This window comes from Pongo pygmaeus, chromosome 7, assembly GCF_028885625.2.
Source record: "Pongo pygmaeus isolate AG05252 chromosome 7, NHGRI_mPonPyg2-v2.0_pri, whole genome shotgun sequence".
Lineage (NCBI taxonomy): Eukaryota > Metazoa > Chordata > Mammalia > Primates > Hominidae > Pongo > Pongo pygmaeus.
The window spans coordinates 19,429,020-19,447,388 of NC_072380.2; the positions used below are offsets into that span (position 1 = coordinate 19,429,020).

At 42.5% G+C, this 18,369-nt stretch overlaps 1 protein-coding gene across 4 annotated transcripts in view; it reads left to right on the plus strand.

Moving 5' to 3' along the window:
• SH2D4A (SH2 domain containing 4A) overlaps positions 1-18,369 on the plus strand; it is an 82,601-nt gene that overhangs the window by 29,410 nt on the left and 34,822 nt on the right. For 2 of the 4 annotated variants that reach the window (XM_054499198.2, XM_054499199.2), the window contains exon 5: positions 14,522-14,602. The exons of the other annotated variants lie outside the window; for them this stretch is intronic. In XM_054499198.2, coding sequence (XP_054355173.2) covers positions 14,522-14,602 — 81 coding nt within the window. The remainder of the gene's footprint in view (positions 1-14,521; positions 14,603-18,369) is intronic. 4 annotated transcript variants of the gene reach the window in all.

Genomic DNA, 18,369 nt, shown 5'->3' on the forward strand with positions numbered 1-18,369 from the left:
TATCTGCCCCAGGGAAGGTAATCACGTCTGCATCCTAACGATCACACTGCTGGGATTAGAGTTTTTGGGCTTTTCCCCTCCACTAGCAGTGATACTTTAAACCAGATATTCTTGGCTTTAAATTAAACAGAAAAGCTTTTTCCATAAGAAAACACAGAGAAAGGGAAAGAGGAGGGCATCAGGGAACAGTGGAGAAATAGACAGGATTAAATCTACTTTCCCGGACACCTTGAGCGAGTCTCATTCACCTCGGAGTTTTTGCAGAGCTTACAGCTCTAGCACGCTGCTTCCATCTCTGTGTGCCTTGGATTTTTAGAGCAGCCTGTCTGCCCTGCACTGCGAGAGTGTTGTAGCTATACTGCTGGGTTTGATACCTATGCTAGCTGTGCAAATCTCATAACCCTCTGGAACCTCTGTTTCCTCATCTATCAAAAGTGGGAATTAAAACCAGGTGTGGTGGCTCATGCCTGCAGTCCCAGCACTTTGGGAGATCAAGGCAGGTGGATTAGTTGAGCCCAAGATTTCGAGACCAGCCCTGGCAACATAGCAAGACACTGTCTCTACAGAAAAAAAAAAAAAAGAAAAGAAAAAAAGCTGGACATGGTGGTGCACACCTGTAGTCCCGCTACTCCAGTGGCCGAGGAGGGAGGATTGCTTGATCCTGGAAGGTTGATGCTTCAGTGAGCTGTGGTCACACCATTGCACTCTAGGCTTGGCGACAGAAAGAGACTCTGTCTCAAACAAACAAAAACTGGAAATTTTAAAAAACCTGCCTTTTTTATCTCATGAGTGTTTTGGTAAAAACAAAAACAAAACAAAACAAAAAAAGATGAGATAGCAAAAAATGACATGAGATAATATATTTGGAAATTCTTTGAAAACTGCAAATCCCAGTACAAATCTAAGGAGTTATTTTAACTAGGAGCACTAGACATTGTTCCTCCCTTGTGTGACCATCTCCTACCCAAGGACTGCACACTTCAGTGCCCAGCACTGTTGGGCTGCATCAGTCATTCTCTGAGCAAATATCCATCAAGCTTTAATCTGTGTAATGATAGGCATTACAGCACCACGAGGGAGGGATAAGACGAGGTTTTCATCTTTCTGGAGTTTTAACCCCTGAAAAAAGCAGCAGTGAGTGCTTTGTAGGGCAGGATTTAATCACGTTCTAGGCAGCCAGTGGCCTGTTCACTGGTTTGTGGAAGGCAGGGATGGAGCCTGTGGCAGAGAAAGGCAGAGAGGCCTGGGGGAAAGGACTCTGCAGTCCTGGCCGGCGAAATGTCATTAGTAAGAAAGTGCAAAGCCTCGTGTGTCGGGGAGGGAGAATGCAGGGGAAGAGTCTAATGGGGTAAAGTGCTTTGGCTGGGATGCAGAAAGGTAAGTTTGAGTGGATGCTAACAGGACACCTTATGGAAGAAGAGTCAGGCTTGTTCCATGTATTAGTTTTCTTCATGGCTTACCCACGTGTTATCTCCCAGTTCCTCAGGTGGGAAGTCTGACATAGCAGGACTGGGTTCTCTGATTAGGGTCTTAAGAGGCTGAAATCAAGATGTCAGCCATGGTGGACTCTTATCTGGAGGCCCTGGAGAAGAATCCGCTTCCAGGTATATTCACGTTGTTGGCCAAATGAACCAGTGGGAGGCCCTGATTCCTTGCTGAGCATCAACCAGGGGCCAATCTTTGTACCTGGTGCCGCCTGCATTCCTTATGCTTTTCGAGTGGCCCCTCAAGCAATGGCAGATTGAGTCCTTCTCCTGCTTGGAAGCTCTCTCTGACTTCCTCTTCTGCCGTCTCTCTCTGATTCCAGCTGGAGAAAGTTCTTTGCTTTTGAAGAGCGCCTGTGATTAGATTGGGCCCACAGTTAATCCTGGATAATCTCATTTTAAGGTCCACAGCTGGTAATTAATGTCTGAGGAGCTCCTTTTGCTGCATAACATAACAGATTTACAAGTTCCAGATTAGGGCATGGGTATCTTTTAAGGCCATGACACCTACCACACCTCTGTAGGCTGTCGGGTCAGTAGTACAGGCCTGCCACCCCTTATCCAATACATCTGGGCCCAGAAGTGTTTCAGATGTCAGCTTTTTCCCCAGATTTTTATAAAAGAAATACTGTGCATATATTATGTAATATATAATGCCTCCCAGCAAAGTCTGGGGCAACACTCTGTAAACAAATGCTATAAATACTGTAAATAGCCTCATGTTAGTTCAAATTAGGATCCTCCCTGATAGGAGTTATATATTTTCAGAGCTTTTTGGATTTTAGAATTGTTCATAAGGGATGGTGGGCCTCCAGTCCATTTTTGAGCTACGGTAATATAATGAGAGAAGTAGTCAGAGGAACTGGATTTTCATTTTGAGTTTGTCTCTGCAGGACTTTTGTTTCTTAATCTATAAAATGAGAGACTTAAATTGTTTAGTGACCATAGAGCCCAGGTGCAGGTACTTCCTATGCTGCCCCTGCGACAGACATCACTAATCAATCACAGCACTCTCCTGATGAGCCAGGATAGGACCTCACATCCTTGTCAACAGGGCTGCAGGCAGCCAAATGGAGTCCTAGGAGTTAACGGTACAGATGGACTCTGTTTGCTGAGATGATTTCTCAGAAGTTTCACTCTAGCTCTACACACGCAGATCTTAAAGCAACACTCGATGCCTGTACGACAGAAAGAATGCTTTTTCCTATCACTACTAGCTGTTAAGGAGGGTTGCCATACTGTTTCAATGAATAAGCCATGCCACGAGGTCTAGACTTTTGTATTTGAGCAGCAGTTAGACAGGGGTGTGATAGCAAACTCAGTGGTATGTGGCAAGGTCAACTCAATTTTATTTCTGTAAATAAGGCACAGATGATGTATTCTTTGGTCAATTGGCGTTCCTATCCTGAGCTGGTTTTCACTTTAGTCCTCCCCTTTGAGACTCAAAACGTATTTTTTGGTCCACCTGGGTAACAGCTAATCTTCTCACATATAAAAATGTAGAGAGCTGTACCTTCCTGCCATGCAACAGTGTCTGTAGTTTTAACCAGAACACCAAACCACCCAATCTGTAGGTTTGCATTTGGATATGATTTTATACCAATGTAACCCAAGTTATATCTTCATTAGTAAATGGCTTCATTCAAGGAGATCCCTTACAGAACAGTGGAAGACTTGTTCCAGTTCTAAGAGTGAAGAATTTCTGCTTCACCCTAATACCCATGAGAAGCAAATCTTGGGAATCTGAGAAGTGTTTGATGGCGGCTACAGGCTTTGGAAACCTTACGGTCCAGTCTCAGAGTATCTTTCTACACACGCATGACAATCTTTACAAAAGACTTTCCAAGGATATGTTTTTGTTGGTTTAAAATTTTTATTATACCAAATAAATATCCAAAAGTAAGACTGCCTGAATAAGTACCAGATACCTGGAAACCATAGCACCCAACACAGTAGAAGATCTCTAGTCAAGGAATGGAAGTTTCAGTCCTTACAGGCAGCCCCGATACTTGGGGCAGTACCCTCTAAGGCAGGAGCCCCTATCCCTGGGGTACCATTGGTCTGTGATCTGTTAGGAACCGGGCCACATGGCAGGCGGTGAGCAGCAGGCAAGCAAGCGAGCATTACTCCCTGGGCCCCGCCTCCTGTCAGATCAGCAGCAGTATTAGATTCTCATAGGAGCACGAACCCTATTGTGAACTGTGCATGTGAGGGATCTAGGATGCATGCTCTTCATGAGAATCTAATGCCTGACGATCTGTCACTGCCTCCCGTTACCCTCAGATGGGACTGTCTAGTTGAAGAAAAGCCACTGATTCTGCATTATGAATTATGATGAGTATGTAATAATTATAGAAATAAAGTGCACAATAAATGTAATGCCCTTGAATCATCCTGAAGCCATCCCTCTGGCGCCCCCTATCTGTGGAAAAATTGTCTTCTACAAAATCGGTCGCCGATGCCAAAAAGGTAGGGGACTGGGGCAGTAAGGGATCCGTTTCTTCTGTAGATGTTAAATTTAGCAACACTGACGCTTTACAAAGGAAGCTGATAAAATGTATAAATAGGAGAAAGCAGCTTGCCCAGTATTGTCTGATGGAAGCAGCAACAATTGCCTCCTGAAGTCCTTCAATTACAGGATACCGTTCTCTCACCCCCAACCCATATCCTCTGGCAAGTATGTAGAGCAATAAAAGATGTTGTTCTTATCAGGAGCCCAGGCTTGGTCCTTCACATTCTTCAGATGAAGAGTTGGAGGCGAAAGAAGGCTGTCTGGCTGGATTTTCCTAGCTGAGGAGTAGGCTGAAGTAACATCTAGATTAGACCTGAGTATATGGTTTTTATTCTGCAAACCTGTTGCCTTCTGCAAAATAGCTGGCTTGTCCTTATTTTTTGGCAGTGGTGATGCAGCTGAGGAACCTCTGAAGTGATGCTCTGCTTAATACTGAGTCAGTGTTGTGGTTCTCTGTGGATCACAGCGAACACACAGGGTTACTGGGTGCCTACACTGAACTGGGGGTGCTGGGGAATAGCTGGGTTTCTCTGTCCTCCTGCCACGTTTTGAGACATGCAGGTTCAGAGCAGACGCCATTCTCAGGCAAAGATGAATGTAATGGGGAGTTAATGGGACTCAGAGAAAAAGACAGTGGCGTACTGTGTGAACAGACTCACCCTACCTAGGGGAGTTTGGGTATGAACTGCGAGTCCCCTGCAGCTGAAGAGACCCTTAGAGACCCTGTACATGGACAGCCATCTGAATGCAGTGATGTCCCCCCCTCCTTCAGAGCTGTTCTGCATGTCGTTGGGAGAATGGCAGACTCTGCCAAGTGAAAGATAAGCTTCTCTGTGTTTCTCCGCTTATATATAATTTGCAGGCTTAGAACTCATTAATCAGTACCGACTGTCCTTGACCCTGAAGGGGACCTTGAATAAAACTATATCTGCTCACTTTTAGATTTTATCTCCAGAGAATTCTTCATTATTTTTACAGAAATGGCCTTCAGAGTGGGCCACACTGCAAAACAGGAGATAAAAAATATTAGAACCAAGCATCTGGGATTCAAAGCATTACACACACACAAAAAGAAGACCTTGTAGCTGGCAGATTAAAAAGCCTTGAACAAAAGTCTTTCCTGTGACATATTCTTTAACCAGGTGGAGTTACAGATGAGGCCTCTTACTTCTCCACCTCCACCACATAGGCACACTCATGCCACACATTGCATGCATGCATGCGCACACAACACACGTATGCACGCTTTCCACACTGCCCCAACGCTCTGATACCTGTTTTTAAGTCTGTCATTTTTCTATAACAACTAATGATCACAAAAACATGCCACTAAAACGTACATTTTAGTTGCAAACTTGACACTGAAACTATGGTGGTTTTCAATTTTTGTGTGCATGTGTGTGTGTGTATTTTTAGAAACAGGATCTTGCTGTGTCACCCAGGCTGGAGTGCCACGATGCAATAATGACTCACTACAGCCTCAAACTCCAGGGCTCAGGTGATCCTCCTTCCTCAGCCTCCCGAGAAGCTTGGACTACAGATGCATGCTCCCATGCCCGGCTAATTTTTTTATTCCTTGTAGAGACAGGGGTTTCACCATGTTGCCCAGGCTGCTCTTGAACTTCTGGACTCAAGTGATCCTCTTGCCCCTGCCTCCCAAAGTGTTGGGATTACAGTTCACTTACAGTTTTAAGTGTTATTGTAACTCATAGTGTTATGTTTCCATGAGTAGAGAGCAGTTAAGTAGCAACCTGTAAAATGATTTTAAGATATAATATGAAACTTCCACTTAGATTTTCCTTCTTCTATACCTTTCTTTCGAACTAAGAGTGCTGTCCACTCTGAAATGAGCAGTTCTGTAAAACTGGACTTCAGTGGTTTGCCTTTTTAAAGGAGAGATTCAGAAGAGAGTTACTGAGATCAGAACAAGTCTTTGAAAGAATAGAAAAGAATATGCTGAATTATTTCTAGGATTCTCATTCATCTCAAAGTGTTATTGCATAGCAACAAAAGCTTTCGGTTTTCTGTCACTTGGGCTTCAGGTTAAGAGTGAAAAGCAGTATTAGCAAAATAACACTTTAAGGTGTTTTAAGCGGAGGTGAGTACCGAGCTTGGTGAGTAGGCTGGGTTGAGAAGCCTGCCGCAGAGTGGATACCTCGTTCCTGGGGTTAGCAGAACCAGTGTGGCATTGCCTGGTTCTGACTGCAGACAGCCATATTGTCAGTCTCTGGAAGGTAAGGGGGTTCACACCTTAGAACAAGGACCACCATGGTAAATAGAGATCATGTGCTTCAGAAACACAAGCTAGAATTTTGAGGATTGAATCGGATAAAGAGATAAAAGGGGAATAATCCTATTCCAAGCTAGGAGTCATTTGCCTTGATGTATATTCCATTCTAGTATACATGAAGGAAGCATTTCAATATAAGTTTTGTGAGAAATAAAGCACTGGACATACCAGGTAAAAACAGATAAGTAATTAATTGTGCATATCTTATTAATTCAAGAGTGGAGCCCTAATCAGAGGGCTACACAATTACCCAAGTAGTTTCTGTGTAACTGTAATAGAATTTCATGGTAGCTAATTTGTAGAATAAAGTCTTATATAAGACAGAATCACAAAATGCTAGCACCTTAAAATTCACTTAAGCTGTTGTGCTTTTTAAAAGCAAACAAATAATCAAAATTTCTAAAATAAAAAGCTTGATATAAATTAGAAAAGAGAAAAACAGATTTCTCATCTTAAGGGTTTACTCAATTTGGTTACCAACTTCATAATGTATAGCTGCATTGCGGGAGATATTAGCATTGATTCACTTATTGAACTCATTAAAAGTAGTATGCTAGATTCCTGAGTCGGGAGATTTGTTGACCACTTCAAGGTCAGTTGTTCAACCTCTCTGAGGCTAAGTTTCCCAGTCCATAATATGGACATTAAAATAGCTACGTGCCATGGGGTTAATGTGAGAATCAAATAAAATAATACACATAAAAGTGTTTTGTAAAGCATTACATATGATATGAATATTGTTTTCTATTATTGTTATTATTATTTCTTGAGATAGAGTCTCGCTCTCTACCTCCAGTGTTCAAGCGATTCTCCTGCCTCAGCCTCCTGAGTAGCTGGGATTACAGGTGCCCATCACCATGCCCAGCTAACTTTTATATTTTTAGTAGAAACGGGGCTTTACCATGTTGGCCAGGCTGGTCTCAAACTCCTGACCTCAAGTGACCTGCCCACCTTGGCCTCCCAAAGTGCTGGGATTATAGGCGTGAGCCACTGTGCCCAGCCTATTATTTTTCTATTATTATTTGTAGTTAAGTTTTATGTTCCATTTCATCAGGACTTCCTGTATCAATCATGTTTTTTTAATCATGTTTTTAAGATTCTGAATATTTTCTCAACAATCCTTTATTATTTTATGCTTACACTTTATATTTCACAATTCCTTTATTTCTCTTGCTTGTCTTTTGCTTCTTTATGGATCCTATTTCAGGCGTCTCCCTGGATGAGAATGTAAGAGTGGCCTTTGAAACTCCCTCACATGTGAATGCTTTGCCCAAGCAACCTGCACCAGCTCTGCATCACTGCATTTTCCAAAGATGTTCCTGCCCATTTCTGTTGTTCCTTGCTTAATGGTGTTTTAGGGGATGGTGTAATAGGAGTGAGCTATTGTTCATCTAACATGACTTACGTTCTGTGCTCTAACATGCTCAAAATAAACTTGGATACCAAAGACAATGTTTTTAGTTGTTGCTGTTCTTTATTGTTTTGTTTTGTTTTTGAGACAGAGCATTACTCTGTCTCCCAGGCTGGAATGCAGTGGTGAGATCTTGGCTCACTGTATCCCTGACCTCCCCAGGCTCAGGTGATCCTCCCACCTTCGCCTCCCGAGTAGCTGGAACTACAGGTGCGCACAACTACGCCCAGCTAACTTTTGTATTTTCTGTAAAGACGGGGTTTCACCGTATTGCCCAGGCTGGTCTCAAACTCCTGGGTGCAAATGATCTTCTGACTGGGCCTCCCAAAGTGCTGGGATTACAGGCCTGAGCCACCGCAGCAGCCGACAAAGTTTAGTGAAACATGTGCCATCAAATCTCACATCATATTAGAGTCTGCTGTACTTTCAAGTCGGGGTATTCAGTAGTCTCTGTGCATGGATTTTGCTTGGAACAATATTAGAAAAATAAGGAAAAGATTTGCTCGGGTTTCCATTCTCCTAATTCATGTGTCAGTAAAATCACTCTACAAGGAGTTTGTACCATATTTTTCGCAATAAAATTTACTGTCCCGCTTTTCATCTTGTTAGTCTACTTGGCCTTAGGAAAATCTCTCCTGTCTCTATTATTATTCTTTATAACTTTATTGAAGCAGAGTTCCATTATTCTGCCTCTCCCGTTATTTTAGAAGCAAAAAGCTAAATCCCAGTATGCTCAGAAACTTAATATTATAGTCATCATTGGGAAATTGCCTTTTTGTTTAAAATGGCTGAGAAGATCTGATTATTTCAATGACCTGGTTGGCAAAATGGGTGAGTTATAGACCACTGATTTCTCAGAGTATTTGAATTCATTCTATCTTGATTAATAGTGAAACTAGATCTCGGCTGGGCGCACTGGCTCATGCCTGTAATCCCAGCATTTTGGGAGGCCGAGGCGGGTGGATCACGAGGTCAGGAGATGGAGACCATCCTGGCTAAAACGGTGAAACCCTGTCTCTATTAAAGATACAAAAAATTAGCCAGGCATGGTGGCAGGCGCCTGTAGTCTCAGCTACTCTGGAGGCTGAGGCAGGAGAATGGTGTGAACCCAGGAGGCAGAGCTTGCAGTGAGCTGAGATCGCACCACTGTATTCCAGCCTGGGTGACGGAGCAAGACTCTGTCTCAAAAACAAAACAAAACAAAACAAAAACAAAAACAAAAAAACAAAAATAAACTCTGATTTTATGCTATTAATTCTTCATTTTCATCTTTACCATAAAAATTGAGTCCTGACAATGTTCTGTTTGTTGGAGCTTTCTGGTTTATTTGGAATTAAAGACACTTGGCATTTGTTTGACTGTACAACCCTACCATCATTATTATTATTATTATTATTATTGTTATTATTATTATTTTGAGATGGAGTCTTACTCTGTCGCCCGGGCTGGAGTGCAGTGGTGAGATCTTGGCTCACTGCAACCTCTGCCTCTCGGGTTCAAGTGATTCTTCTGCCTCAGCCTCCTGAGTAGCTGGGATTACAGGCACCCACCATCACGTCTGGCTAATTTTTGTACTTTCATAGAGATGGGGTTTCACCATGTTGGCCAGGCTGGTCTTGAACTCCTGATCTCAGGTGATTCGCCTGCCTCAGCTTTCCAAAGTGCTGGGATTACAGGCCTGAGCCACTGCCTCTGGCCTATAACCCTACTTATAAACAAAGGGAATATTAAGTTAGAAGCCAGAATCAACTGTTTCTCAAACCAGTTTGAAAAGTGAACATAATTAGAATAATTCTTCTCATATGAAAGACAGACTCTGGGGGAAGCATATTTTGTAACTATGTAATACTGATGTTGTGAGCAGCATCATTTTGTAACCCAGTTGCTTATTTAGATTTGAACTGCCATACTTCTAAGTTTAACTGTAGTTATTATTTTTCATACTATCCTTTGGCCAATCAGATGGGGTACACTCCCAGATCCATTTGGGAGCTTCACTGATTACAGAGGGTTATTCTGACTTGATGTTTGCAGGAAGTCCACTAGCTTCTGATGTTACTAGCTTTCAGTTTTTCTCTTTTGGAAGCTTTTGCATAAATATTCATGGCAGTTTTTATGTTTAAATAGAGCAGATATGAGGCAGATAAGATGGCTTTAACTCTGCTCATAGAGCTCCAGCAGCTGTAAGAATTTCTGTAATGTGGCAGATGGATGATGCGCAGTGGCTGTTATGCGTAAGAGCATACATATGTTCTCTCTTGGAGACCTTGAGGAAGGAGCAAGCTTCAGACGTGGAGATGACATGCATTTGGGTCCCTGTCCTCCTACCTATTAACAGGTCAACTTAGGCCAGGTGTGGCGGCTTACACCAATCATCTCAGCACTTTGGGAGGCTGAGGTGGGAGCATCACTTGAGCTCAAGAGTTTGAAACCAGCCTGGGCAACATAGTGAGACCTTGTCTCTACTAAAATTAAAAAAATTTAGCGAGGTGTGGTAGTGCACGCTTGTAGTCCCAGCTACTTTGGGGGACTGAGGTGGGAGGATCACTTGAGCCCAGGAAGTTGAGGCTGCAGCGAGCCCTGATCATGCCACCGCACTCCAGCCTGGGAACAGAGCAAGACTCTGTCTCAAGAACAAAAACACCACGACCAACAAAACAGGTCACCTTACCTCTTTGGTAAAGGGATAAGGCCTATTTTGATACCTAATATGAAGGTCAAATGATGTATTAGACTTCAAAGTGCTTTATAAGCAAAAATTATACAGGTAGGAGGGTCATTTTCTTCCCTTTTTTGGTATAGAGATAACTAAAGAGTGTATTTCCTGGGTCATAGTAGCATATGGAAGCTTCAGAGAGGGCATGGTACCCTCTTTGAAAAGCCTCTTCATCCTGCCTGTAGGAGTGCTTCAAAGAGGCAGTGGTATTGCTCTGATATTGCTGTCATAAATCATCTCTTTTGAGCCCATTAATCATCTAGCTTTTTTTTTTTTTTTTTTTTTGAGACAGAGTCTCACTCTGTCACCTAGGCTGGAGTACAGTGGCACAATCTTAGCTCACTGCATCCTCTGCCTCCTGGGGTCAAGCAATTCTCTTGCCTCAGCCTCCCGAGTAGCTGGGACTACAGGTATGTGTCACCACGCCCGGCTAATTTGTGTATTTTTAGTAGAGATGGGGTTTCACCATGTTGGCCAGGATGGTCTGGATCTCTTGACCTTGTGATCTGCCCACCTCAGCCTCCTAAAGTGCTGGGATTACAGGCGTGAGCCACCACACCTGGCCTCTAGCTGTTTTTTTTTTTTTTTTAATAATGGAAATACCTTTTGGATCCCACTATTTTCAGTCTGTTCCTTGTTGTGCATTTCATGGATTTGTAGAACGTGTAAGTGTATCTAAATGAGCCTGCTTTCTTCAAGTTTTAAGTTTTTCATGTTATTTTAACCCTTTAGAATAATGGCAAAATCTTGGTTCACCTTGAAAAGTAGAATTTTTATAAATGTGGTTCTTAGTATGTGTGAATAGCTTTAGAGCTTACAGTATGTTTTAGACACATTGAATAGAAGTGTTTAAATCGAAGGATTCATCTCTGGAGTGGTTGTTCAACTAATTTTTTTTTTTTTTTTTTTTTTGACACGGAGTCTCACAGTCACCCAGGCTAGAGTGCAGTGGCACGGTCTCAGCTCACTGTAACCTCTGCCTCCCAGGTCCAAATGATTCTTCTGTCTCAGCCTCCCGAATAACTGGGATTACAGGCATGTGCCACCATGTACCACCATGCCACCTAATTTTTGTATTTTTAGTAGAGATGGGATTTCACCATGTTGGCCAGGCTGGTCTCAAACTCCTGACCTCAGGTGATCCGCCCGACTTGGCCTCTCAAAGTGCTGGGATTACAGGTGTGAGCCACCGCACGTGGGCATAATGAGTTTTTATGCTAAAATTCTTCTACTCAAGAACAAGCTTGTGAGTTTTGGTATACTAAAGACAAAACCTAAAATTTCAAAGAAAAGAAAGATCATCAATCAACTCCAACTACCATGAGTGGATGGTGTTGGTGGCCATCGCAGTCACTTTAGTGCCAAGTGGCATCACTTCCATGCACACTGTCTGGAGCATGTGTCTGTGCTTCATATTATTTTAATAACATAATTCATAACCGCGTCAGATCTGACAAATGCAAAGGCAGTGAGCATGTTGAAAGTACTAGTAAGAAAAGGTATACAATGATGATAGGAAAAAATGTAAGATAATTTAAAGAAAGCAAGTAGTAAAAATATCTTGTTCGTGTGTACATGAGATGAACTGTTTGGTTGAAGGAATAACTAAGAGATGGAGGATAACTCATGCATTGTGTTCAAAGCACTGTACCCAATGCAGATGATAGTAATTGGCGGGAGATTGAAGGGAAACTGACAAAATAGACAACACTTTTGAATACATGGATTAGAAGATAACCATCAGATGCCTATTAGCCTAATGCTAATTCAGGAAGCAACTAAGAGTGTGTTTCAAAGCTCAAAGACTAAGAACAGCAAACGTGCTGCTGACAAAACCTTGGTCCAGAACTCCAGTTTCATAAGTCCAGATCTGTCTGATTATGCAACAGCTGCTCTACATCTGTTCTATTTTAGATGTAGAGCAGCAAAGTAGCCTTTTATAATATTAAAATGAGAAAAAAATGAAAGTATGATAAGTAGCAATTGTGAAACGTACAGGATTCATTAGTTTGCCAAGTAACAAACATAGCATATTTGAAACATTCACTGCAATACTTGAGGGAGTATTCAGAAAGAAGGGTTACCTGCCTCCTAATTTAAGACTGATCCTTTTTGCAAAACGGTGCCCCAAAGATCTTATATCATCAAAGAAAGGGAGAGTGGGCCTGTTTTTAAAGCTCTCATTCCTGATGGTGGAAATGCACTCCGAGATTTTGAAAGTCATCTTGGACTTTTGAGCAGACGCGCTTACATGAAACTTGTGGGAACAGTTCACTCTGTTCCCAAATAGAGGAACTGATTACTGTTCTAAGTTTAGATGCAGAGCAGCAAAGTATACTTTTATAATATTAAAATAAGAAAAAAAATGAGAATATGGTAAGTAGCAATTGTGAAACCTACAGGATTCATTAGTTTGCCAAGTAATAAGCATTAGATATCTGTTGACCCGCATCTCATTTTCTTATCACTACAGTGTCAACATAGTGGAAAAAGCATAAACTCTGGCACAAACCAGCTGTCTGGTGCTGAGCAAGCTCCACAACTTGTCTGAGACTTGGTTTCTTCATCTGAAAATTGCCCATTATGTTGCCCATCCATCACAGATGTTGTGTGGAGTAAAAATAATACCAAGACACTAAGATGGTGCCGGGTCGTAATACGTCTTCAGTATGCATTAGTGCTCATTAGTGGAATTAGCGTTAATCTCACCACCTATGATTAATTATAAAACTTCAGCAGAGAGCTTGAAACATGCCACCAGCAACTGTTGTGACCAGTTTTATCAGTCGATAGGCTAAACTTTTGAAGCAAATAGTCCCCAAATGCCATGGCCAAAAATACAATACAAGTTATTTATTTGTCTTCTGACAGTCCAGAATAGGTGTTCTAGTTCAGGAGGGCTCTGCTCCACACAGTCATTCAGGGACTCAGGCTTTTGTAGTCTATATCTGCTATCTTTAGTAGTAGCACTACTGCTATCACCGTTCCACCCCAAAGGAAGGTGGAAGTGGCCTGGGGGAGTGTGTGAAGGAGGTTTTAAGTGGGCCTGGGGAGAAATGGCAAATGCCTGTTGTCACCTGCATTATGTTGAGACAACTGCTAAGGCACTTGGGAAATGCGGTATAGTCGGGTGGCCACATGCCAGCCACTGTGAGAAAAGGGGAAGATTGAGAAAGCCACTGGTTTATTGCATGGTGTAGTAATGATCCTCTGTACTCCTTCTGAATAGTGGCACCAACCTTTTGCTGAAATTTTGCTGACAATTTCCGATCTATGCCAAAATTAAGAACTCAGACACAAGGCATATACTTTGTGGTAATGTGGGTTGTGGGTAGGTATATCTGGGTACTCAGGACATGTGACTACCCATGTTGGGACTTCGCTTAGGCTCTGCACTCCAGCCAGGGACTGATAGGGGCCTGTGTCTTAAGAAGCAACCATTGTGATTTGCTGGCATACTTGTGATGCCAGAGGGTTGGCCTGTGGCAGGCAGGAATGACACCAGGGAATTTAGGCGACGAATCTGGGAACCCCACTGGGGAAGTTGCCTCACGGGAAATCCATCTAGAGCAGCAGAAACATAGATACTGGGTGACAAGGGCGGGAAAAAAGGAGAAGTGTGGGCCAGGCAGGGAAACTGGACAGGGCTCCCAGGCACCAAACTGGTGCTCCAGGCATGTCTACAAGGCTTCATATAGTTAAATCTGGAGACTAAGGCATTTCTTTGGCCTGCAGTAAAACAGGGTATGCAGAGATTAAGCAAGAAGAGAATTTAAATAGGGGGTAACGTTGATGTCTAGAAGTGATCCCCAGGGCCCTCCAGGGCCAACCAGATGGGAGCAAAATATACCAAACCACCAGCTCCTGGCTCTTGGGCAACAGTTCCTTTCTAAGCCCTACTGAGTGGGGATACTGAGGATTCACATGCCCGTTGCTGTAGTCAGGATCGGCCCAGGAACTCAGGTGCCAGTGGGAGCCTTGGGTGCATCCAGCTGTAGGGGTGGGGGCAGCATAAGGGAATGTTGAAACCAGGGAAACATTGACAGATTATCTTATGAAACTGCACTGCAGCTCCAAATGCCATAAATGTGTTTCGTTTAATTTTTAGTCACCCTCCAGTTCTTCAAGAAATATTCAACAAATGTTGGCAGATTCAATCAATCGTATGAAGGCATATGCATTTCACCAGGTAAAAGACTTCCCTTCTGTCCTCCGGGGGCTGCATACCTAGGCATTTCCACTAATGTTTCACAGATTAGTTGATTAATCTCATGCAGAAATGAAATTAAGCAGCAGAATGGGAAATCTGTCCTAAAAGCTGCAAACACTGTTCTGCATCTTTACCCGTTTATCTGGAGTTCGGGAAGTGTTGAATGTCATGGAAAGAACAGATGCCAAGATGTATCAGCTAAACTCCTCCCAGAAGATCTAACATAGAGGCGGCATCCCAGGCTGCTGCAGACATGGAGGGAAGACTGATTTCAGACAGTGATAAATGGAGCTTTACACTTGGCAGAAAGAGTGAATTCAGATAGAGTTACTTCTGTGCTCATTGTTTCTGAACCTGTCCCTTGAGGATAAGCAGCTGCTGTGTCCTCCACATCCACCATGCCTGGAACCCCTTCTGGCACTCAGCCCTCTGTCACATCCATCCAGATGTGACATTCTCCCTCCAGGCCAAGCCCTGCTTCCTCCATCGCGTGAGCTTGCTATCATGTCATAAATTGCTCAAAATAAATGACGCATAGACTGGTACTTGGAAGCTGTAGTAGGATTTGACCTACAGAGAGTCTGAAACAGCAGCGTAAGATGTGAGCCTGTGAAGAGAAGGTTCCTGAGATCGGGCTGTGGTGGAGGTCAGCCCAGGGACCTGTGTTCCTGTGGACCATGCCATGAATTCCATGATTCCTCTGAAGGGACATGCATGAACTTGCATTTTTAAGACTTCAAGAAATCAGGATGAAGTTGTGGAACTGTAGTCCTGTATGCATACTGCTGATACAATACATACTTCTTTCTAAAACAGCAGCAATAGGGAATCTAAAGGACATTTTCATTAATTCTGCTTAGATCTTGCTATGTCATTTTAAATGGGGACAGCTGAGGAAGACAAAGGATCGTATATTCATCCAAGCAACATTTATTGAGTGTCTACTACACACTAGGCACCGTTATGGGAGTTGAAGATACATTTTATGAAAAAAATCAGATAAAATTCCTGCCCTCAGGGAGCTTATATTCTTCATGAGAGAGAGAGATGATAAACATATCTGTGAGGACAGGTAATCACTTGTTAAGCACTGCAGAGGAAAATAAAGCAGTATGAGAGAACTGAAGAATCCTGGGAGGATGGAATTGGGATGGGACAGATAGTCAGAGAAGGCCACTCTGGGAAGGCAGTATTGGAGCAGAGACCTGAAGGAAAGAGGGAGGGAGCAATGTGGATGTCTAAGCCATGTGGACGTCTTTTCCAGGCAGAGGGAGCAGCAAGTCAAAGACACAGAGGCAGGACCTCACTTGGCGTGGTCGGGAAAGGGCTGATCATTTGAGGGAATGAATGAGCCAGCTTGCTAAGCTTCTCTGTATAACAAAGGTGATAAAACAGAGGCATCCTGCTTTGGGGGCAGTTGTGAGGCTCTGATGAAGGAATCGGTGGGGAGGCATTCTAAGTGCTTCCATCAACAGGCTGGACAAGAGGCTTTCTGTATGGGCCCAGCGGCTTTCTATATGGGCCCAGCGTGGCCTTGTTTTCTGGTCCTGTTAGCTGAGCACATTTTCACAGCTCACACCACACATCTGGGTCTCTGGATTAGCATCTAGCCTCAGCCCCTCGGCCCCTCCACTCCAAGCCATCACCTGGATTTCCCCGTGCCTGGCTCACAGTCCTGAGTCCTGGACCAACATGCTTCGAGCAAAACACTGCTGAAAAGGAAATGATGGTCTTCTGAATAGAGAAAGTAAACCATTACAGATTTTGATAAAAGTAAAATTCTTTGAGAGACTCAGGACAAGTTCCTTACGTTTTCTAGCTTTCTTGAATAAATACGGTGGTCAGGTCCATATATAGATGGGTAATAGCAGATCTCATCTGCTATTACTCTGTGAAACTCGTTAATTTTTCTTCTTTTCCACTGTGCCTGTACATAATTACATGCAGATTAAAGGAGTAGATTTATTAAATATAGCTCTGTTAGACATTTGAGTAACATCAACCAAGTACTACATCTGTTATTATTAATATTTTCTCTTAGGTAGAATCATGTTCCAAATTTCTTGCTTATCCTCAGCAACAATATCCGTGATGATCATAGCTTGATGTTTTCACTATATGTTTCCTAATCATTGAAAAATAAACACGTATGCATGTGGAAGCATGAACAAAGCTCCACTTTGAAGCTTTTTCTGTTTAAGCTTAGAAATTGCTAGCAGCACATTTGTGTATCTTGGGCCTGCAAACAGCTTCAATCAAAGGATGGCAAATTTTAACAGTCCTTTCAAACATCAAAGCTGTCCTTTGGATTTTCAAATGTTGGCAAACAAAAGGAGCTTAGCTCTAGGCAGGAAAACAATGTAAGGAAAAAAAATGAAAACAGTAAATGCACAGAAGTTTAGTTACATCTGCAGTGAAACACAATTTATGAATGATGATTACTTGAACTGTGATTTATGACTGCCCACAGCGATCAGAAACAAGTTTCTCAACATTAATGTTCATACTTTATGTTGTGGTCACATAACAGCAAGGAAGTCTTTACATTTCTATGGGAAAGCACAAAAGAAAAAAGCTTGTCACTTGTGATAGAGAGGTGGGTACAGGCAGCCCTTCCTGGCCATTTCAGTTTGTTTTATTACTTAGCTAACCAAGGCTTTTATTAGTCCACCAAACTGTAAATTCAGTCTTCTTGTGAGCACTCAGAAGGTTGTGTCCAAATAAGCAAAGTACTTTTCAGATCTAAGTGATTTGGTTTGTTCATTTCTCTTTTGTTTAAAATGATTTCCCTTGAATGCTCTTAATGCCAGGAAGCAGTACACTTAAAAATGGTTAAGGTGATAAATTTTGTTATGTGGAATTTTACCGCAAGTTTTAAAAACCAAATTCTCCTTTTAAAGGAATATTTACATTTTAAAGGAATATTTACCTTCTCAAAAGATGCTTTTGAAAAATATTTTTCTGTTTTTTTTTTTTTTTTTGAAACAAAAAAAATACATATTCTGGCAGGGTGTGGTGGCTCATGCCTGTAATCACAGCACTTTGGGAGGCTGAGGCGGTGGATCACTTGAGGTCAGAAGTTCGAGACCAGCCTGGCCAACACGGTGAAAATCCATCTCTTCAAAAAATACAAAAATTACCCAAGTGTGATGGCACGTGCCTGTAATCCCAGCTACTCAGGAGGCTGAGGCAGGAGAATTGCTTGAACCTGGGAGGCAGAGGTTACAGTGAGCCAAGATTGTACCACTGTACTCCAGCCTAGGCGATGGAGTGAGGCTCTGTCTAAAAAAAAAAATAATATTTCTTTTGAACCACCTAAAATCATGTAGTAAGTACCACATTTTGGGACACATGATTCGGGGGGAGAGATTCAGCTGAGATTGCTCTGGGAATATGCATTTCTTCTGTGGAGTCTGTCAGCTACCGTAAAGTAGGTTGATGCTAGTTCTATGTAATAGTGTGTTTACATCCTTCTTCAGGAAGTCAGTTTGAAGCAGCTAAGTACTGTGTCTGAGGAAAAGGAATATTTTTTCTTACTATATGTTATACACTGTGCCAGGAACTTCTTAAATTATCTAATCCTCAATATAACCCTAAGAAATATTTTTTTCTCATCTTTCTTATGGGGAAACAGCCCAAGAGAGGTTCATTTGTCGCTCCTGGAGTTACACACTAGCTAGCAATGGTCAGTCCAGCTTCAGGTCTTTACTGACTGCAAAGTCCACACTTGATCCTCCCTCGTGGGC